This window comes from Phaethon aethereus (assembly GCF_964289735.1).
Source record: "Phaethon aethereus genome assembly, chromosome: 18".
Taxonomy (NCBI): domain Eukaryota; kingdom Metazoa; phylum Chordata; class Aves; order Phaethontiformes; family Phaethontidae; genus Phaethon; species Phaethon aethereus.
In genome coordinates this window covers 9,979,760-10,002,556 of record NC_138594.1, presented here as the reverse complement: position 1 = coordinate 10,002,556, position 22,797 = coordinate 9,979,760, and the positions used below count along the sequence as shown (strand labels likewise).

Genomic DNA, 22,797 nt, shown 5'->3' with positions numbered 1-22,797 from the left:
TTTCCTTCCTACCACAAAATGGTTAGTGCTTTTCCCTGCTGCAGCACTTCAGATGAAAATATAATCATTTCCAGAGTCAACTGAAGAAAATCGTCATTGCACTTCAGCATCAAGAAGTGCTGAACTTCCTCAGCAGATGATCACCTCATTGCTGCAGAGACTGGTGAAAAAGATGGGCAGGAAACTCCAACGGCCACTGACGTTTCTGTCTGTGCTAGGCTCATAACACAAATTGCCTTGCATTTGTTCAGCAGGGGATCTTAACGCAAGCACCACTGAACCAGTCTATTACTGCTGAGCATGGTAAAAAAGGGACTTACTCAGTTCAGTCACCTGAATTCAGCACAGCCCTGTCAGTCCAGTGTCCTGCTCTGCATTACTGCTAATGCTGCCCAAATAGCTCAAACAGCCGGGACTGTGCAAATTCATCAGCGTGATGTTTCTGAAGGCATTCCTCAACATACTAAAAACAAAACAGAAGGGAAAGGTCTTCTTAGTTTTGTTAAGAGCAGGATATTGTGGGATTACTGTGGAAGTCGCACCTCAGATGAACAAAGCCTCTGCCTCTCCCAGGGAAGTGGGAAGAATCCAGGTTGCATTTCTCTGATCACTAGGCTGCACTGCTTTCAAGGCCTTCTGTTCAGTAGAAAGCTCTGCCTTCCTCCTCCAAGAGAAGAAAACAAACCACTGGACCTTCCACACCCAACATAGAAGTTAAAATGGAAGCTCATGACAATGTGATTTCCTCCAAGGAATGATGACAGTTGTAACTTTGTTCTCTCAACTACCTTTTCTCACACCCCATTATTTTTATAAGGTGTTCCATATTGTTTGTTTCTGGCCACATCTGGATGATAAAATGCCAAGAGTTACTTAAACTGGTAATGATTGGAAAGCAGTAAATGTTGATATTACGAGAGCAAGGGAAGCCCTTGGGCAAAATGATAGGTCTCTGTGGAGCACATCTGACTGCTGGAGAAAGACCTTGTATGCTTCAACACGTACAACAAGGTTATTTCTATATGCTATGAGGCATTGTTCATTGGTAGCCTCTCTGAACAACAGGTATGGATGTATCACATCAACTGCACTTGCAAGTAGCCAGCACATGCTCTTCCTCCTAATTGATTTTTAGCATCCCTCCCCAGATACTGTGAGATAGGCACAGATAAACATGTAAATGGATTAAAAGTTTCTAGGGTTTGTCAATACAAACCAAAGCAAACGCCTGAGAAATCATGGCTAACTCAGATATGAGGTCATGGGATCAAAGTGTTCAGAGATAGAAAAGACCTTTGAAGTCAACTTCTTAGGTGGCTGGAATCCTGTCTGTCCCAGGATATAGGTAGGGTCTACTGCATATCCAAATTCATCAGCTCTCAGCAAAGATGTAACAAGAAAACTGCCAGCAAATGTAAGGGAGCAGGTCATGAACTGCATATGGTCTTGCAGAACACATGGAGATACACAGATAATCTTCCCAGATCACAACACACCAGCAGACACCTTGGAAGGAATGTGACTGGCAAGGAGCAAGACACTCCCTGCATCTACCAACAAGACTAGGTGCCGTGTCAGTGGGAGCCAGATTTCAAAATACCCATAAAATTAAAAGCCGTTGATACCCTTAATTACAACTCTAACTCTTCAGAGCTCTTAGCACTTCCCAGCTCAGGCAGGGCCATAAAAATATTTATCAGGCCTCCTTTAGAGCAGAGCATATGGAAAGAAGGTCCAGGTTCCCTTTAAATGCCATAGCCTTGGCATGGTTTTACACCCAGATAAGGTGGGGACACACAGTGTCAGGAGTATACCACAAGTGCTCAAAAGTCCCCACAATCCACTAAGATGCAGATGACTGGATGCACTGAGCACCTGTTAAAATTAGACCTCTCAGTAAGAAGGCATCCTGCTGGTCCCCACCTGCTTGCTCATCACACTGACAAGGAAACGAGCTCCAAAGAGGCAGCACAGCTGACTGCCAGGGCTCAAGCAAACACAATAGTCCTGGGGCTACTCATATAATCCCACAGGCCTTTAGATCACACTAATCTCAAAATAGGAGGTGATGGGCAGGAGGAGAGACAGGGGATTAAGTCACTACCACTGCACTCACCAACTCTTGATGAGAAGCTTATTTTGCTCCTCAGACTAACTTTGGAAGACTCAAATCTTCCCAAACAGAGAGTCTCCCATAGGGTCACAATTTGCTGACTTGATTTTGGAATTACATAATATTGGTATTTATAAGCCAAGTATTTAATCATCAGCTGAAAGAACACTGGGCCCATTGTTGGCCTGCACATTATTACAGCTCCAGAAGCTCCGGGCAGCCCACCCCACTTCTCTTCATGCAATTGATCTGGGACTTTAATGAGCATGATATTGAAGCTGCAGGCAGATGGGTACAGCAAACAGTATGTGGAGAATGAAGGCAGTGTCAGGGAACAACACATTTCCTTAGTCCTTCATGCCTGCAAGAAGTTATTATGCAGAGAAAAAGAAATTTCCCTTGCAAAACAGCCAAGCTGACATGACTCGTAACCATGCACTGTCACCTCTGCCCTTTGGTATCACTGTACCAAAACAAAACAAGGCTTAGTGCTACAGCTCTGCTCAAAGGATGGGTTTGGATACATCTGCCAGAAAGGACAATTTTTTCCTACTTAGATGTGAACCGTCTTCAACATTGAAAATGTCAAAATTTAGGGTAAGAGTCCTTACCGTCTAGTCTGGGACAGCGTCAAACTTTACCAAAGTACAAAGCCCTGCTTTTGTTCAGGACACATGTCAATCTAGAACTAGTCTCAGATAATCTGCAATTTGCAATGGAAACTGTTCCTTCCCATTGGCAGACCAATTTCTCTGGGTTTCTTGGCTATCTGAAGTCCTGTTGCTGCCCTAGATAATCAATAGCCAAGTCAGGTAGCATTTCCCCATCTCCAGTTTCATGGCTTGTGTGGGGCACAGGACCCTTTTTATGGCTTTTATTTAGTCTCATTCAGGAGGTTTTGAAAAACATGGATTTCTGCCCATTACATATTGGCATCTTTGAGGCTGGTCTATGGCTATTTTTAAACACATACAACACTGTGACAGGCAATGCATTCAGCTCTCCAGCTCTGATCCTCAAAGATACAGAACACTAAATCAGAAGTTAGCACAAGCTTTTTAAAAGACTCTGTCAGCTCCAGTTTTATAACCCACTTTACTTACAAATGCAGCCTTTCCAATCAATTTTGCTTTCAAGATTCACATTTATTTCCTTCCCTCACTCTGCACTTCTACAAAATGCTAAAGTGGGCAAGGACTGCTCCTCCCAAAACGCATAGCTCAGCATCAAGTTCATCTGCCACAGATGTTCACATCCTCTGAGCCAACCTGGTAGCACTTTCCTAAACAGTATCAAATGGGAAAAAAAAAACCAAATACCAACATCCTGATTTACTCTGATCAAGCAGTGGTTTACTCTGGGGATTACATACAGTTAGAGGCAGGAGAGACCAAATAAATTACCCTGGTCATTGCAGGGGTATTCCGTGCTCAAGGTTTTGTCTGGACTCCTATTAAATGTGCCAGGCTTAGACTTTCCAGCACTTCCATTAGAAAAGGTAAACCACATTCAGATTTCAAGTTTAACCACAAGAACAATGCTTGCAGGGCAAGACTAACATTGTGGTTCAAATAACATTGTGTCAAAACACGGCAAGTTTGAAACTTCAAACCCCCCAACACCTGTTCCATTTTTCATTGGTGCTGGGAAGGATTCCACAACTGAAGTGAATCCAGATTTAATTTTCTGAAGCAAAATTTTTTAAAAAGTATCTTTATAACATTTTCCACCCACACAATTAAAACGACCATTTAAGTTGACATCGTCTTCTCAAGTTTCAACAGTACATGATTGGAAACAGCTGAGGAATCATGGTTAAGGATGGAAACTTCTATGCTAAGTTCCACTTTAGCTGGCATAACGATTATTTGCCAGACTAGTTCACTTGGAAGAAAGTTCTCTCTTCTACTGCTACACGGAGCCAGTACCTACTGGACTCAGATCAATGTACAAGCTGAACACACTCCAAAAGCAGGTCTTGTATCCCAGTTATTAAGTTTCAAGATACTCACTTGGCCTTCTGATGGCTTTTCCTCCCCCTCGGGAGATGCACATGGCTCTTGGAACATCAAAAATGACCAGTTTTCTCCAAAATGGGAAGGAAAACAACATGAAAGCAGCGTGAGGCACATTTGTCAGGAGGGGTATCCAGCTTCTGGAAATGCTCCCTGGAGTTAAGAACTTTGCACCTCAAAAAAGGCTTTAATACACTGAGAGATAAGAGATGCATAAGGACACAATCACATGACCGCTCTCATCTCGCTCGTGAGAAAACCTCCTCCTTACCCACAATAGCATAATACTGTGTCAAATACTGAAGTAAGATATTTTCAAACCTTTTGTAATTAAATATTTATTATTATACCTCTGAATAAAGGCCAGGAAGAGAGCTCAAGAATCCTACACTTTCAGCCAAGACAGTGAACCAAGGACAGAGGGAGCCCTTAAAGGGGTGTCCCACTGGAAGTTGAAGGACATCCCCGAGGATTCCAGATGGAAGTCTTGACGTTTGGCAGAAGATCTGCCTGGTTCAACAACGCAGCTAACTGGAAGCACAGAGGGGAAGAAATGGAGCTATAAAACAAACCTTTCCAGATTAGCAACAGTGAGAACAAAATGACAAACACCAGACAAAACCACTAGAAATGAGGTCCTGGTTTATTCTGCAAATAATAATCTATGGGCACATACACCTGGTTTATTCTGCCTTTTAAGCTGAACACACACAGAAAGGGAACAAGGGTTTATCAGGAAGCAGAGATATTCATTTGGGCAAAGTTTTGTCTTGCCTGGGGATTCCCCCTGAGAACTGGCGATATAGGCTTTATTGCTTATCTTCACAGTGACTCAGGTAATAAAGAATTATATACAGTTCCTGCAAAGCCTTGTTCACCTAAGTCTTCTATGCAGTCTGTCAGCTGTTTCAGTAAAGGACATGCAAAGTCCTTTTGAAGGGGAATTTATAGCCGCTTTATGACTGCGCTACGAAGTACTTCTAAGTACCATTAAAAAACCCCAGGCAAACCATTGTTTAAAGGACCTTTCTCAACTCCACATTATCTGACAGAAAGAATACAGCATGTAACTTCTTAAAATCTCACCTCCACAGACTTAATAAAGCCCTCCTGGTGCCATCCCGTACACACTCACAAAAACAAAAGATAAAATTCAGTGTTTTCTCCTTCAAAAAACACCAGTTCTCTCTTTTCCTAGCTACAGCTCTTCTTCTTTCTCTTCTTTCTTTCTCTCTCTCTCTTCTACATCGTTTCCCCTAGTTTCAGTTCAAGTCAGGTTAGAGGAAGTATCTCAAGTAAAACTGTTACCATTGCAAGCACTGCAACAGCAAAGGCAAGAATTAACTTTCAAAGCATACAGGATGGCCATGAAAAATCTATGGGCACACACAGTGTCCCCACAAGGGACAGAACCAAACCTTGCTTTTATCACAGAAGTGTCTAATAAGAACAAATGGCTTCCAGCCATGCCTTATTGAAAAATGTCTTAAGAAAAATATAAGCAGCTATTTTTGAAGCCTTGGAAAGCAATGGAAAAGAAGGCTGGAATTAGAGCAAGAGGAAGGGAGCTAAGGGAACAGCAGGAAAGATTCAGTGTCTTGCAGAACTGGTCCTTCTGACATAGTTGGCCATTGCCTGCTAAATCCTATGCCCAGCTGGAGATGTCCCACCTCTGCTCTGTTAATATAAAACAACATGTTGAGAGTTTGAAGAAAAGTCCTTTTACAGACCCAAACAATGTGAATTTTTCATTTGGTGGCTACTAATAAGGGAGGGTGTGCTGCTATCTCTGAGATCTCTGCAAAAGAAAAATTCTTAAGTCAGCGAAGGTGCTTTAATGCCCTCTTTTAGTGGCCTAAGTGTCCGGCAGGTCTGCAGAACAATTGCAAAACACACATGACTGGGGGGGAACCTCTCACAAATGGAAGAGCTTTGCAGCCTCTAGGACAGCATGTATTTTAATGGCTACCAGCCTACATGCTGTGCCTTTCACAAAGCAAAGGGAAAAGTTCTGTGGTGCCCAGAGACAAAAAACTGTGGAACAAGACTGCTAATTCCTAGTTTCACAGGTCAGTTTAAAATCCCATTAAACTCCATTGGCTCTTTAAAGAAAAAGAGCAAAAAACCTCACTCCCCGCTTCCTATTGCGGTCAAGAAGGTTGAAACAGCCTCAAGAAAACCCCATTTAATGACACCACCAATGACATTTTAGAGGTTTTATCCTTAGCAAGCTTCAAATAAGTCATGTAGAAGGGAAAGTTCCCAACACAACTTCATTAAATTACAGCACACTAATTCCACACCCACAGGGCTTCAACTCATGGCTATGCAAAGGTATTAACTTGTTCTAAGCACATGCTTAAGTTTAGTCATCTTTAATTTTTGACTTTGCCAAAATTGTGAACCCTAAGAGATGCAGCTGTTAACTCCTTCTGCTCTGCTGCAGAAACAGACCCATGAGGCACAGACAGGATTCCACAAGTTTCACAGCAAGTCTGTTGCAGTGCCAGGAACAAAACATCGGTCCATCTGACTTCCAGTCCTGCCCTTTGAACGTTAAATCCATAGCAGGGACAGAGACCTTCAGTGTGCACTAGAGGCACCTCCCAGGCTAGTGCCAGTGTTGGAACAGGAAACAGCCACATTGCCTTCTTCTCAAGTCCTCCCATGCTGGCAGGTCCAATCTGGATGCACTGAGGTCAGCTTTTACAGCACATCTGTTTCAGCAGTGATCTGTAGAGTTGCACTGTTAGAGAAATCTCTTGGCCTGCAGAACGGATTTTGCTCTAGTCTCAGTATAAGCTGTGATTTACTTTTCTAGCAAAAGCTGCTTTATTAAATATAAGGTTCTGTAAAACTTTTGCTTGTACAGAGCAAGTTACCTACCTGATTTTCACAAGAGAATATAAGCTACCACCACAGCCTGAACTGGCTCCATATTGCCCTTCTGTCAAGCAAAGTAAGGTCTCAGAAGCTCTGTTTGCACCTCCTTGCCTCTGCTCACATGTCTGAAGAGGAACACATCAAGAGGGTGAGGAGGTGGTAAAGCCACGATCCAGCCCATCCAAAGCAACAATCCACATTCCCAGGCAGAGAAGACAAGTAAGGTTTTGCCAGAGAGTCAGAGACTGAGTCTCTTCAGGGCCTCACTGCTCTGCTCTTTAGCTCTGTAACAGTTCACAGGATATTATGTGAAGTAGCCCAGGACTGCCAGCAGCAGCTTGCTGTTCAGCAAGGATCCCAGCAAATAACATCTCAACTGCAATTACCTCCTGGCTTGTCTCCTCTCTAAAAGTAGCAAAGTTAGTTAAAGAGCCTTCTTCAGCATCTCCTCCTGTGGCCTATTCTGTTCATAGCCAGAATTTTCACTGTGCATTTTTGTCGTCTCTCTTCACAATGCAGAAGAGCAACCAGACAACAGAAATGCACAAGACGTCTCACTTGTACAGGAAAACACTTTTGTTATTCTGCACTGTCTCAGACACATGATAAGAAATCCTATCCAAAACTTTCTGCCATTCTTGCAAGCCCCAGTGCAGAAACAGAAATGGATACGATTGCAGCATTATGTTTTACAACTACATGAGAGGAATCTCATATATACATAGGAGAAATAATTCCCAACGAGTTGCCTGATTTTTTTTCAACCCTTCCTGTGTGCAGATCACACCAAGAGTCTTCAGCTTCCCTGAATTCATTCATTACTCAAATTATTTACTGAATGATTTCTAGGATCCATTCTCATCCTGTAAATTTTTTTATTTCAGAAATTTAAGCTGCTTTGTTGAGTTCAGAACAGGCTGTGTTTTGTGTGCGTATATCTGGGTCTCCTTACTAAGGTGAGAAGTCCTAAAATTACATTTTTGATGTATCTAGAAGTTCACAACACACTTTGGACATCAGTGCATGACACAGCTTTGCTCAATAGCAGTCCTTTAGTTGAGATCACAGTGTCTGAGAGAGTAGGCAGAGCTCTTGGTGCTTGAGATTATGTTGGAGCATATGTGTGCGAGCATTTTTTACTGCCCTCTCTGGGACATGCAGTACCCCGGAGGAAACAAAGTGTTAACATCATTGCTCTGTGAGGTTTATCACCTGTAATGCCTTCTGGAAATAATTTCATAAAGTTACAGCTGCTTCTGTGGTGACTAATAGCATCTCAGCATCAGACTTTCTAGTAAGTAGCCAAGCACCCTGTAGAACAAGCAGCATCATATTCTGTCACACTTCCTGGGAACCCAGCAAAGATCAAGGGTTCTACAAGGCTGGAAAAAAAAAAGGGAAGACCCTCCCTACTTGATTTTTTATCAACTTTAGCAAAGCTGAGAGAAAAAACAAAAAGGATATGATGTCCCAGAAACTGATCACTGAAGATAGATTTCTCTTGAATGCCCAGTGGTTAAACCCTATGTTCTGCTAGGTTCTGTGAGACAGCACACATTTGTACTAGTTTTGGCTGGGAGAGAGTTAATTTTTTTCATAGTAGCTTGAGCAGGCAGCTCATCAGCTACTTCCATCCCCATGCTTGGAAAGAAAGCAAAAGAGCTGCTTGTGAGACACACACACAGGAGTCTCCTTCCTTCCACACCTCTGTTTTGACAACTGCACTGTAATGCATTTCTGATGCCCAACCCCACTCCTCCCCTCAAGGTCTCTCCAGTGGCCAGAGCTTTATTAATGCAATTTTACCTCTTTCTTAAAGTTTCAGTACTTTGGATGCATTTGGGAGGCCATGAGATTCTCTGATCACTGTCAGACTACTTGTTCATGAATATTGATGGAGAAAAGGAAAACCAGGTGCTTAGAGCTGTGCTTGTAAAACCTCTGTGGATCTAGTAAAAGGTCAGCCTTTCCCTTCCCCACACATGCATCATCATTTTTGGGAGCAGATCAATTCTTGCTAAACTCCTGAAACAGACAAAGTAACCTGAGCAAAAAGCAGAGATGGTTGACGACCACCAAATACAAGCATGTACTTCACCACCACCAGTCATAGTTTCCAGGATTGACAGCTATAAAGTGAAGGAAATCACTAGTTTCACAGTGATTCTGTGTCAGCCGTGCTGTTTATTTCCATCAGGAAGTTCACAAGGCAGGTTTGGGAGCAGGAAGCTAGGGGAAAGAGAAGGAGCCCTAAAAAGTTTAGATGCTGGCAATCAATAGCAACTAGAACAGAAGTGAGAAGAGGTATGCCATTTATAGGTAGTTTAATGTTCTGGCATTTGCATTGCCTATTGATTAGAAAGTGCAAATAGGATAAAGGAACTGATAACAAAAAAAAAAAAATCAATGGCTTCTTTACAGGAGTCATTCAATAGTAGTGAAAGAAATTTACCATTTTGCTGAAATCATATCATCAGGTGGGTGTAAGCTGGCATGATCTCCCGTTCCCCAAAGGAGGATGATGTCCAAGCCTTTCACTTCCCACCTGCCTCTCATTAGCTTGTGGTGCTCCAGAGCTCAGTGGAGCGAGGAGAGAGGAAAAAGCCCAGTTCTATTCCTGAGCCTGTTGCCAACATGTTGGTTGGCCCTAGGCCATCGTATCTGTAAAAGAACCTAGATGATACCTTCGTCCTGCTACTAGAGTAAGTGTTGTGCAGCTCAGTTAGTGAGTGCTTGCATGGTACTTTGAATATACCAAAGTGTAGAACAAGCAGCTGTTACTATAAATACACTGATCACAGAGTACCATTGACCACAGTGTTTATTAAGCTGGAGCTGAGGAAAACCTCACGCTCACTGTGAGTTATTTAATAGTTGCTACATTTATTTTACTGTGTACCTAAACACATGCAAGGGGCTAACAAGACAGCTTGATTAGATACAGCAGATCTACATCATTGCATCACAGTAATTTCACCTTCACACTGCCACAGCCTGAGGTTGTGACCTGGATCCTTGACAGCTGTGCTTTGTTATCACACTTTTCTGATTAATGTGAAGACAGGACATATGGAAGACACTTTCTTTCTAAACCAATAACACATGGCATGAGTGGCCATGACAAATGGAGGGATCAAATCCCCATGTTGACTGCAGGAACAGAGAGAGATGCAAATTATTATACTCTGCATCAAAAACACATCCAGCTTTCCAGCAAAACCCTAGAGACGTCACTGACTTTCATTGCTCATTGACTTTGTCACCCAGGTTTCTCTTACTGATGCACTAAATCTGCTGGGACTTAGGTGGGGAATGACAGAGCAAGAACAGGGCAAAGCCCCTGGAATGGCCACTGTTCAAAATACTCATTTTGCAAGCAACGTTTCTAGGCCATCCTCGGCATCTAACTACACATGTCTACATATATGTTGGCTCGCCAAACTGCCTTGACAAGAAACAGAAAGATCCCTTCACTAATTGACTCATTAGTAGAGAGAGAGAGAGGCATCCAGATCATGACTCATGCAGTCTGAGACATCTCACCTAGGATAAAATGAACATGACCTAGAAACACTGTATCCCTGTCGCTGTTGATGTCTACAGCAGTGCAATACGACTCCACCTGGCAAGTCAGCACAATGTTATCTATACATTTTGTCTGAAAGTGGTGAAATCTCTAGATAAAATAGGAGACATCCAGACTGACAGACCTCTGCTTGCAAACAAATGGCTCTTTATGACAGCTACCAACTGATATTGAGAGCAAAAGCCTCTAAACTAATAGCAGCCACTGCTTCATACTCCTCTTACAACAGCTCCCACAGTTTCTTCCCATGCAAACTTGTTTCCCTGGGGGGGGGGGGGGGGGGGGGGGGGAGGGGGGGGAAGCAAGCAGCAACTTGCCTTTTGGCTTCAGAGATCAGTCACCACTGAATGCTTCAGCAAGCCCATGCAGAGCATGATGCAGGGACATAGCAAACGCTGGTGTTGATAGAGGGAGGGAGAGAGAGACACTGTCCCTCAACAGCTTTTAAGCAGTCCCTCCCTTTAAGCAGAGACAAGGACTGACAGGCCCTGCCAGCCAGAGCACTCACCAGGTTGACGAAGTCTTGGTAGCAGATCCTCCCCTCGGAGTTGCTGTCTGCCAGGGCCAGCAGGACCTCCAGCTTGTGGGGGTCCAGCTCCGAGCCGTGTCTCTGGAGAAGGGAGCGAAACTTCTCGGTGCTGATGTAGCCAGTGTTGTCAGGATCGAACTGGGATAGGAAAGTGCCAGAATTAACCATTCCACGTTACACACAACTCTGCCCTGCTATGCATTCATCACCTGCAGCAGACCCACAGGGACCCGAGGGGCTGCTCTAGGCTTTGGTGATGCATTGGTCTGCAAGCACCCCATCTCCAGCTTCCTTTCACTGCACAGAGACTGCAAAGCACCCTGCTACAAAGAGGGGTGAACCCAGGCATCATCATCCACACCATCACCTGGTCTCCACCCAAGCTTCAGCTACGTCAGTTCCCTTCACCTTCCTTCCCTCTGCATTATCATTTCTCTTGACTATTTTTTATATCGCTCTTTATCTGGATTATCAAACAAACCAGAGATGCGGTCTGTGAGACAAAATGTACTGCAAACAGTTTTACTCCTGTATTTTCTAACACAACTACAACACAGGAATATGCCATCCCTCCTCAAGCCCTTCCTGTGCTCAGTGTTTCTGACAGTCATCTTTCCAGATGACGTCTACAGATGCCTTCAAAATGGTAAGTGCTTTCACTGCTGAAGAACTCCCTATTTTAAGATGGATTGGAAAGAAAATTTTGGACTTCGGTTTGAACTCCAAAACTTTGAAAGTTTTGGAGCAAAGCAAATAAACGTTATGTCAAACTAAAAGTGACAAGGCAGCCACATGCCATTTTCAGAACGTAAACCAGAGTCATTAGAAGGAAAGTCCCAGGTGATATTTGGAGTGAATCCCACTCTGACCAAAAACGTCACTGTTTTCCCTCAGATTAAGTGGTTAATCTCCTAAAACCACCATTGACCAAAAAGACACAGCCTTGGAAGGCTGTTCAAATGTATGACTGCTTCCAGCAGCCGCTAACCCACGCTGAATCCCCCAGAGCACTCTGCCAGAGGCTGCCACCTCACAGACGGGCACACTCCCGGCCCTGACAAAGCCAGCACTGGCATCACGCCGAGCCCATTTCTTTTGTGCTTTTAAAACCAGTGGACGCAAGCTGCCAGACCAGCCCGCACTAGCTGTGGTGCGGCTTGATCTCCGCCAGCTCTGTTGCTGGGAGATTTGCCTTTGATTTCCCAGACTTGGCTGTGACGACCCTGGTGCTCACTGGCCTCCTTGATAATGATATCAAGCTTGTTGGCTGGTTTGAATAGCTGTCAGGGGGCAGGGTGGTCAGGATGGAGGCTTTTCATGGAAACATTTGGGACATAAAAGGCCTTGGCAGAGCCAAAAAGGTCCTGACAATCCTCGCTCTTTCCTAACAGAGGACAAAAGCTGAACAGGCGCCGGGCCTTCGATCAGACGCAGCAGAGTAAAGGCTGCCTTGGCAAGGGAGGAGGTGAGAAGGGGATGTGGCAGAGCATGCAGCCTGCCAGGGCTGGCACTGCTCTGCAGCAAGGACAGCAGCTATAAAACAGACTGGCCTCAGGCGGCTTGTTTAGGGGACGCAGTTCCCACGTGCGAGGATCTGGCTCCATCCCCTTCTGGCCTGAGCGCCTTTGTCTGGCTGCTCCCGCTGTCCTGGGCACTCTGCACACCGGCTGCTTTGTTGAGGAGCTGTCTAACCTGAGGATGGGAGATCACAGCTCCTTGCTGGAGCAGGGCTGGTCTGCTATTTTGTCAAAGCAGCAGCCCCTCTATGAGGAAGCTGCCGGGGCAAGTGGATTACACAAAACAAGACAAGTGACCTGTGGACAGCCAGAGCTGGGCATTCTCCCCTGCCCACTGCCAAGGGTTGTTCTGTCCTTGTGAGGTGGCCTGGATGTACCTTCCTGACAGCTGGCACCCAGAGCCAAAGGTGGATTTCATCAACTGTTTACTGTTAAACAAGGGCTTAATATTAATCCCTGGAGACGCTTAGCTCCCCTACTCCAACCCACTCTGATGCTTTGAGTTAACAGATCAAATTCTAAAACCAACCCCAAAATCAGGGCTTCTCCACTCAGGCTCAGCTCTGATGCTTTTTAGTTCTTGCTGGGACTCCCAAGCCAGCCTAAGTTTGCAGTGCCCAGTCCCAGAGGCACAGATACCCAGGAAATTAAGTACTGTTAGCATAATGCCTGAGATGACCTTTCTCAAGGGGAATTTGCAGAAGCTGGGAGATGAGTCATTCAGTGAATGGATATAACACCAGCAATCCCACAGATACTGCTGTGTCCATCCTTGTTTCCTGAAAACATTTGACCTAACCAACATCTTACTTAACTGCACCACTTTATATCTTGACATTTAACATATCAAAACTTATCTTGCCCAGGACAAACCCATTTGTTCCTTGAAGGCTTAAATGCCTCCCTGCTTTTTGGGCCAGGGTCAGTGATTGAAACATGGGACACTCCCCCCATGCTGTGTGCTCACTCTTTGACTTTGTAGGAAAGACCAACGGCCACAGCCACAGGGAACATGGCTATTCCTTCAGAGGGCAGAAGGCGTATAGAGCTGAAGCACAGAGGCTCCTGAAACACAAAAGAGTGGCTCAGATGACAAATCACTTTTCCCAGACTTTGTTCTCCTTTAAAGCATTCCAAAAAGACACATTTTGTAACCAAGAACAGAAATTACACAACCGCTTCAAAGCTTCAACCCAGCCCAGGACACACTAATGACTCCAGACTCACTATCACTATAGCAGATACAATTCTGTCACTCAAGACGGTACTGTCCATACTTGTTACTGGCTGTTGGCTTTCCAAATGGACAGGCAGCTGAAGCCTGTCTGCTGGCTTGGAATGAGCCTCTGCTCTAAGGATGCTTCTTTCTCACACCAGTAGGCACCAGCATTCCCCCTTCAGCTCACTGTCTTGCTGCTTGTCCCACCAACATCAAAGCAGTGGCAGAAGGTAGCTAGTATTTTCAGTACTGTAAACATGCTAGGGAGCCTGTTCTCCTCTTTCATGTTGCTATGTATGATTTTCTTTTTGGCACCAAGTTAATGATACTAATTAGAAGTAGGTTTGAATTAAAACAGTGGAATCTGAACAGCATGAAAGAGTAAGAGGTGAACAATGAACAACTGGCATCTAAATCAAAAAGGCCTGCCTCAGAGCAGGACTAGACCACTGCTTCCACAGCCTGGAGCACAACGTTTTACTGTAAACCTCAGCTGTACGGGAGTTCTCTTACTTATGTTTAAACAAATTTTTCAGCATATAAAACACCGATCTATCACCACAACACTCAAAATCCACCCCAACACTTCAAACTGCCTCAAACTCTGTTTCTGGTATCACAGCTAGCCACAAAAATCAAGGGGTTGAGCTGTTCCTGCAGAACGTGTGTCCACACACGTGGCAAAAACAACATGTGACGGCACACTCAAAACTCTTGGGTCATCAATTATAAAAGATGCAACTGACCTTTGCTAGCCGCTTCATGTAATTATCCATGATGATCTTGTTAAGGGCCAGTTGTCCCACAAGCCCAGCCAAGCACCTTTGTCTCACCGAGAGGACAGACGATGACTGGCAGCCAGCAGCATGGCTGCGCTGAGCCCCAGGTCCAGCCCCACAGAGAGTGCTCCCCAGGCAAAGCCTCCCAGCAACTAAGTCAGCACAGTGGCTTCCTTCAGAGTAGTTACTTCTGCCTCTGCCCGTCTACTTGGGCAGACAAGCGCAACACAACTGGTGTGGGGATGAGGAAGGCCATTTGCCCACCCTCACCGCCCCCCAAACAATAGGACACTAACGGCAATTTCATGCAAGGTTTCCTCCGCATTTCAATGACAATCACCCTTAACTCCCTTTATCCTCGACGAGGCTCTTAGGCAAAAATGTAAATATGTTAATGACCGTAGCAGCCGTCTGACACAGGATCTTAATTCCCTGGCCCAACACAAGCTACTTTTTCCTATTTCTTCCTTATTTTAGAGCAGGTAGTCCATAAACTGAAGGTCCCACAGCAAAACTACCAGGCAAAAATAAGGGGAGGAGGCCCCATGAAAACTCTGATGGAAATAGGAAATATGGTTGAGAAAAGAAATGAAATCTCAAATTGCTCCTCTTCTTTAATTAAAGACACATCAGCCACGGCTGAGTGAGCAAGTAGGGTGGAGGCTGGTGCTGCAGGCAGACAATGGGTATCTTGGGAAAACATAGACATTTCACAGAGCGCAGCCAGCTGCTCCTCTCCCCCGTGGCAAACAGCCCTCTGTGGCATCAGAGCAGCTGGAGAGTCAACAGCTGAACTGGGCACAACATGAGGATCCTTGGCTGGCTTTAGGATTGCAGATCTGCCTCAGGAACAGAGAATCTGCTACCACCCATGGCTTCCCCATCAAGGGGCTTTGTCTTGGCATGAAGAGGAGATATCACCCAAGACATAAGTTGTCTTCGCAATGGGCACAGCTCCGAGCAACTTCATCTAATTTGGAAGTTGGCTTTGAGTTGGATCAGTCCCTTCAAACCTGAATCATTCTATGGTGCAGTGGTATCTTTACTCCTGGGAGAGACTGGCCTGGCAGTCAGGTCTCCTGGCACTGAGCCCAGCTCTGCTCCAGACTAAGAGGCAGATTCTGGAAACAAATTGCTTTAGCTTCCCCTCCTATTACATGGAAATATTTGCACTGGCTCCTGCCTTATTTCCCACCAGAAAGGAGCTATCAATAGTAGGCCTGCTTCTTGTTCACATGTAGGCCCTTTCCCACTGGAAAGGAGTCGTCAATCACATGTAAAATCTGTTCATCTCCAAGGGTTTCATAAACCACTCTGAGCTTTGCTGGATTTGAACTCAGACTGTTAGATGGCATAGTCTCTGCAATCTGGGGATGCTAACAAGCCTTGCAAACAACCAGACCATCTCCAGCCTCAAGGGCCATGCTGTAGTTAGATCAAGAGTCTCCAAGCCAATACATGGAATTGACAGACTGCCAAGTTGATGCTGTGAAAAGACATTTAGGACAGGCATTTAAACTCTTCAAGATAGTCACACATTTTACCAGAGCCCATTCCCTACCTTTCCACAGACTCTGAGGTCATACTGCAAGTTGGTGAGAGGGGTTTTGGTTTTTGTTTTGTTTTGTATTTTTTTTAATTAAAAAAAAAAAATTAAAAACAACCACAACAACAATGTGGCAACAGTATATGTAGCATTTGCTGCTTTGATGAAGATTAAAGGAACATGGCAGAACATGAAAGTCTGCCTTATAATCCAAATGAGAGAGCAAAAAGCAGGGGCTGTTTTAACAGGAGTTTCATCACTGCCTGGTGGTGATGATCTTCTGAGCAGCTTAATGATCCTGCTCTCTCTTCCAATAGTGAGAGGTACACATGAGAGGAGAAACCCTGGTCCAGAAAAGAGGAAGGCCAGTCAAAGGTAAGTGCATATCCCTCCACCTTGAAATCCAGCTTCTCACCATTAAAAAAGTCACCTAATCTGAGTTGCCTGAACATGTATGGTAAAACATTTGCGCTGGCTCCAGTGACACACACTTTCTTCCCCTGTAAATAATGAATTTACCCACCACTGCCCAGACAATATAAAGTGATTAAGGGCTGTCCAGCAGTACTTTTAGCACATGTTAGATTGCTTTGACCTGAGATGAACCCGAGGGCTGGAAACATCACCCAGCTCTCAAAAGCCAGATTGCATTTAAGCACAGAGGATATACCCTCACTAACTCACCAAGCAGGGCCCCAGACAGACCCGCTCCCTGGAAAGCGGTGGTGAGAGAGCACAGAGCTACCCAGCCCAACATCCATGTCTTGGGCGCAAAGACAAGGAAGGGACTTATATTACTACCATCTGTTGTTACCTTCTGCAAAAGCACTTCATCTAGACAGGCACTGAAAGCACAGATTCAACATGAACGAGAGAATGAAAAGATTCAGGTGTGCCTCACTGCTCAGTTATTCGGCAGACAGGAAAGAGGGCTTTGGGACCAGGTTTGATTCTTGGTATTGCCAAGATTTCTGGGGTGAGCCCAGGTGCCTCTTGCAGTGCCTCTACTTCCCCATGTACAAGGCACAAGCAACATACCTGTGCCTGCATATTCCAGCACAGCGAGGACTGCAGAACACTTACAGAGCGTGACTGGATGGTAACTGCAATGGCAAAGGGCAGTTAGCAAGCCACAAGGCCAAACACACAAGGAGAATATGACAGAGCGGGCCTTCTGCCAAAGTTTCATATCAAGAAATATATCAGACTTTCCAAAGCCAAGGATAGCTGGACACCACACTGAACTCCTTGACACCATAGAGGTTCAGACCCTGGTCCAAGTCACCACAGGCCAAGCAAATCCTGCATTCTGAGACCCCAGGAATTTCTGACTCACAGCTTGCTGGGGAAGCCTATCATGCTCGGCCAGGTACCCAAATGCATGTTTCTGTCTCCACACACATTTTTAATGCAACTCTCTCCACCATCCTTCTGCTTGTGGGCTTCTTGCTGCAAGTCCTTGCTAAGGCAGTAAGAGAGGACAGAGCTGAGATACACTCACAGGACCTGTTGAGCTAGCTTTCAGTCCTCTGCCATCTCAACAACCCACCACTCTGAGCAATCCCACTGCCTCTCCCCAGATCAGCCTCCTGGCAGAACACTCACAGAAATCAGCCTCCAGTCTCAGCTGTGGAATTCACGGTGTTCAAGCCACCCGGAACTAAATTATTCAAAATATGCCACTGTGCTGGCTTTGAAACCAAAGCTGCTCCGCAGAAAGAAGCCAAGGTAAATAGAAGCCCCATTATCAGCAGCACTGATGAGGAAGGAGATGCAGCACTGAAAGTGAGGAATATAATTACATGATTAATGAGAGCATGGATGGCAGGAGATGCCCTCCATTATGCCACAAGGCTTAATGCAAAGAGACATGTTTATAGACTGGGCCTTCTCCAGCTCTGCTTCTTCCTCTTTTATTATTTATGTAAGTGCATTAAGATTAATGGAAAGAAGCTGAGGCACTCTAAAAAGTGGTAGGGTTTTTTTTAGGTGGAAATAGAATTTTTAATCTTGATCCCACACTGGGCACCTTGCTGGATAGATGTCCTCAGCTGCAGCAACAGGCTGGGCACGCTACAGCCCAGACTGGCGAGTCATGTTTCACCAGCCCAGCTCTGGTGCTGACCATCCGCACATTTCTGATATTGAGGACAAGAAGCAGCCTACAAGATACCACCTTGTGACTGTCATGACCAAACTCACTCTAACAGTTAAAACCTTTTCTTAAATCCTTAGGCAAGAGGTTTACTACTCTTTCCAGATCTGCTTGTCACACTGGCCCAGTCATTGTCATGTGTACAAATGCCCAAACTCTTTCCCTCCCTTTTGAACTCCTCTAGTTTTTAGGGCTCCACAATCTCCTGAAATAATGAGTTCTGCAGTCCAATTAAAATAAAACCCACTTTTCGTCTGGATGATGTAAGGCATTAAATATCAAAAGCTGAAAACAGCAGTATCCATACTACCATGGCACACGATATTGTCATTTACCACCACATAATTATTGTTTACATCTTTTTAGTCATGTCTTATTGGAGAATCTCAAAATCCTGTATCAATATTGATTACATCTCTCAGGGCTTCTATGTCGTGAGGGGACATAATATGTAAGCCACTTCATTCAGAGATGAAATGGAATACGCTCTGGGTGGGATGCTGCACTTATTTGGACGACATAACTCAATAGAAGGCATAGCATGCACAGTCAACCTCAGAGCCTGGAGACAGACAGACTCCAATCACTATTGCCAAAAGGAAAATAAATAAATAATAATAAACCCCCCCAACACACAACAGTCAGAATAGCTGTTCAGCTGGGGCTGGATTTCAGGCCAAGTTCCCGCAGTCAGATCCCTGCTTACCTCCAGGTTAACTAAACATACACAAGCATTTCTGTAAAATTCACTGCTGTTGACAGCATCTCCTGTCACAGCAGCATCTCTGCTGCTACAGATGAGGCAGATGAGTCTTCTCATTCAAAACAGGGTTTTGGTCTGATATTATCTAGGAAAAGTAGCATAGGTGATACCAGTGCAAGAGAGAGAGGATTAGTTGAAATGTTTCTGTTCTGTATTTGGACAAAAGCCCAATGAATTATCTCTATCATATGATGATGATACACTTTCTGTCCCAGCAATAACTGCTGAGAATGTTACACAGCAGATGCTAAAGTTAGATTGTTTTGAATCAGCAGGTCAAGGTAACTTGCATCCAAAAGATTTAAAAAAGCCAGTACCAATACTGATTTTCTGCAAGTTTGGGAACACTGGAGGAACATCTAGATCTGCTTTTTACCCTTATTCCAGCTTTGAATCAGCAATGCAGACCCTCCAACCACGGCTCCAAAACTCCTGTCCAAACATGGTGACAGGTACCCACACCACTCGCAAAACTGCAGTGCTCTGACAAGAATTTAATGGGACAAAGCAGGACTGTCAGCCTAATAGCAACCCACTGCAAATGAACAGATGACTGGTATTGAGTAATGCAGGAGGACTGGTCTAACATCAGTCAGAATAGGCTACAGAACATAGATTACGTTCAACTGATATTATCTGGATTAGAATACAAACTTGGTGCAGATCATAGGACAAGATCGCTGGTATAACTGATTACTGCAGGGCATCTGACATCACCGGGCAACCCTGTGTTTGAGGACTTACTGTGACACAAACTCAGGCTGTCACAGATTCAACATCCTAACGTCTGCTATCTGACAGGTCTCAAAAATAAAACTAAGCTAGAGAGCTACCATCACATGGAGGTGTCACTAATGGGGTCCCACGAGAATTCGTTCTTGCCCCTGCAGAATTATCATTACAGACTCAGGAGAAAGCATAAGATAAATCTGCACCATGCTCACAGATGAGCTAAAGCTGCAAGTTATTAAGCATGAGCTGGGTCTTTTGTTAAAGCTGGGTGCTTGCAAACAATACATATTACAGTAAAAACAAATAGAAAGCCATATGGCCAGGAGCCAAGAATGCCAGCCAGCTTACAGGATGGGGAATGCCATCTTCAGAAGCAGCCACTCCAGGGAAAAAAGCAGCCGCCTTTGTTACACTGAGCGTTCTCAAGATAACACCGCCTTCAAAAAAGGAAACGTGACCTCAAGGTTTGTAAATAAGATGACATTACCTCTGCATCTGGCACTTTGTTACTGGTATAGACTGGCTTCACTGACAGGCTCGATTCATTAGCTGATGAAAGGGAAGGTTAAGCAATGACTTGATCACTGTCCAGAAGAACCACAAAGGGAACAGAAATTTGGCAGTAGAGGATTCTCCACTATGACAAAAGTAGAATCACATCTTTGGGCTAGAGGTCAAAGCTGGGCAGCTTTAGATTAGAATAAATTGATTATTTTTACAAGTGAAACATCTCACTAACTTCACCAGAAGTTTTACAGTTGAATTGCAAGTTTCCCTAGGAGATGAGGTATGGCTGAGGTCAAGCAGAAGACCACTCAGAAAATCTTCTGGCCTTCATTTTGAGAGACTTGGATGATCCCAACAGTTCCCTTCTGACCTGACTGCAAGTTATTAGGGCTCAGAAACACTTAAGTCAAACATATGCATTTTAAAGTCCCAACTAACAACTGCCATAACACACACATAACCAGAATGACCCACCTATACTGGAAATGAAACCACACTTCTGGTTAGAACCACCACCACAGAGTGAACCTCCTACTAAACAGGCTTGGAAACATATTTAACTCATACTGATTTTACATCTGGCTTTGCTCAGTCATGAGGACTAGAAGCTACCAGAGAAACCTCTCTGCTTTCCAAGCTAAACTGGAACAGAAGATAATGTCAGCCTTGTAAAGAGGTGTCGTGGTTTAGCCCCAGTCGGCAACTAAGCACCATGCAGCCGCTCGCTCACTCCCCCTCCCACAGTAGGGTGGGGGAGAGAATTAGGAAAAAAAACCTTGTGGGTTGAGATAAACACGGTTTAATAGGACAGAAAGAAAGAAGGAAACAACAATGATAATACCAACAAAGGAATGTACAAGAACAAGTGATGCCCAATACAGCAATTGCTCACCACCCGGCAATCGACAGCCCGTCCCCGAGCAGCGATTTCCGCCCCCCGGCCAACTCCAGTTTATGTACTGGGCATGACGTCGTATGGTAGGGAATATCTCTTTGGCCAGTCTGGGTCAGCTGTCCCAGCTGTGTCCCCTCCCAGCTTCCCGTGCACCCCCAACCTCCTTGCTAGCAGGCCAGCAGGAGAAGCTGGACTGTCCTTGACTGCTCAGCAGCAACCCAAAACATCAGCACATTATCAACAGTTTCTCATCCCAAATCCAAAACACAGTGTCACACTGGCTTCTGTGAAGAAAACCAGCTCTATCCTGGCTGAAACCAGGATAAGAGGAGACAGAATGATCCCCTGCAATGCCTTGTAGGCACGTGGCATTACACTGTAATGACATACCCATCTCAAAAGTACTCAAGAGAGGCTGGTTCCAATGGAGCCCAGAGCTGGGAGTACCAAATATTACTCTAACCTCTATCATTTAAACACTTGAGCGCAAGCAATTGTGGCTTGCATCTTTCCAGGATGATCACAGAGGTTACAACTGCAGTAAGGAGCCAGACTGCTGGAAGCTATGGTGGTTCACATTATTTCTTAGGAGATATATCCAAATCAGTCCTGGATGACACCTAGACTGCAGGTTCCCTGCATGGAGGACCGCGAGGGCAAGATCTGCAGTGTTTGCACCTTTCCAGTGTCTACTATGGCAAATATACTTTGGTTTAAGAGTGGAAGAGATTTGTCCAAGTGCCAAAGCTATATGGGCAACCACAAATCAGAAATAAAGCTGTATTTTTGGCTTCTTATATGCTCTTACTGGATACAAGGGACAAATGCAAGGCAAGGCACAATGTTTCTAGAGTTCTCTTTGCCACAGTTTTCAAGTAGACACAAAACTTGTCAGAAGTTTGAAAGCAAATCATGATTTAATAAAGACTTGGCAACAGGAATGCAACTAACTTCATAAGAAGAAGTGCTGTCCACGCAGGTTCCCAGCCCACGCCTTGTGGCTGGAGTGGAGCAATTCTCCCTGCAGGTGACAAAATGCAGGCCTGGCTTGCAGCTAGCTGTGCCCTGCAAGGTGTAACGTCTCTGTGGGGCCCAGACACAGTGAATAGGGAATCCCTTTTACACACTCACCAGCCTGACAATAAAGTGTACCACAGCATGGTTTGAAATCCCTCTTTTAGACAGTTATCAGGGGAAAGGCTCCATCTCACTGCATTGACAAGTCCTCACAGAGCCTGGCCCTGCCTGAGCAAGATCCTTACTGCAGGATCCTTATTTACAGTAAGGAGCAGGGGCTCCTTGCTGCCTTGGGAGGCAGCAGCGGAGACTCCCTCACAGCCTCCCACACAACAGAGCACTCGTCTCTCAAACTCGCACTTACTCACAGAACCCCTCTCTTTGCCTGCCTCCACCTCATTTTTGCCTCTGTTACTGAACTAATCAGATTTCTCCTGTGTACAGGGCTCACACATGCTTTAAAGAGCACGTGCTTCCTCTGACAAGCCTGTGCGCTCTTCCCAAGCTCTAATATTCCCCTTTTACTTGAACAGACTGGTTG

The 22,797-nt window shown here is 44.9% G+C and overlaps 1 protein-coding gene across 1 annotated transcript in view; it reads right to left on the bottom strand.

Annotated features, from left to right (window-relative positions):
* Positions 1–22,797, bottom strand: part of RHBDL3 (rhomboid like 3) — a gene marked incomplete at both ends in the record, with an annotated part of 66,144 nt that overhangs the window by 14,553 nt on the left and 28,794 nt on the right. The window contains one exon of the mRNA XM_082008153.1: positions 11,106–11,264. Within this exon, the coding sequence (XP_081864279.1) occupies positions 11,106–11,264 (159 nt within the window). The remainder of the gene's footprint in view (positions 1–11,105; positions 11,265–22,797) is intronic.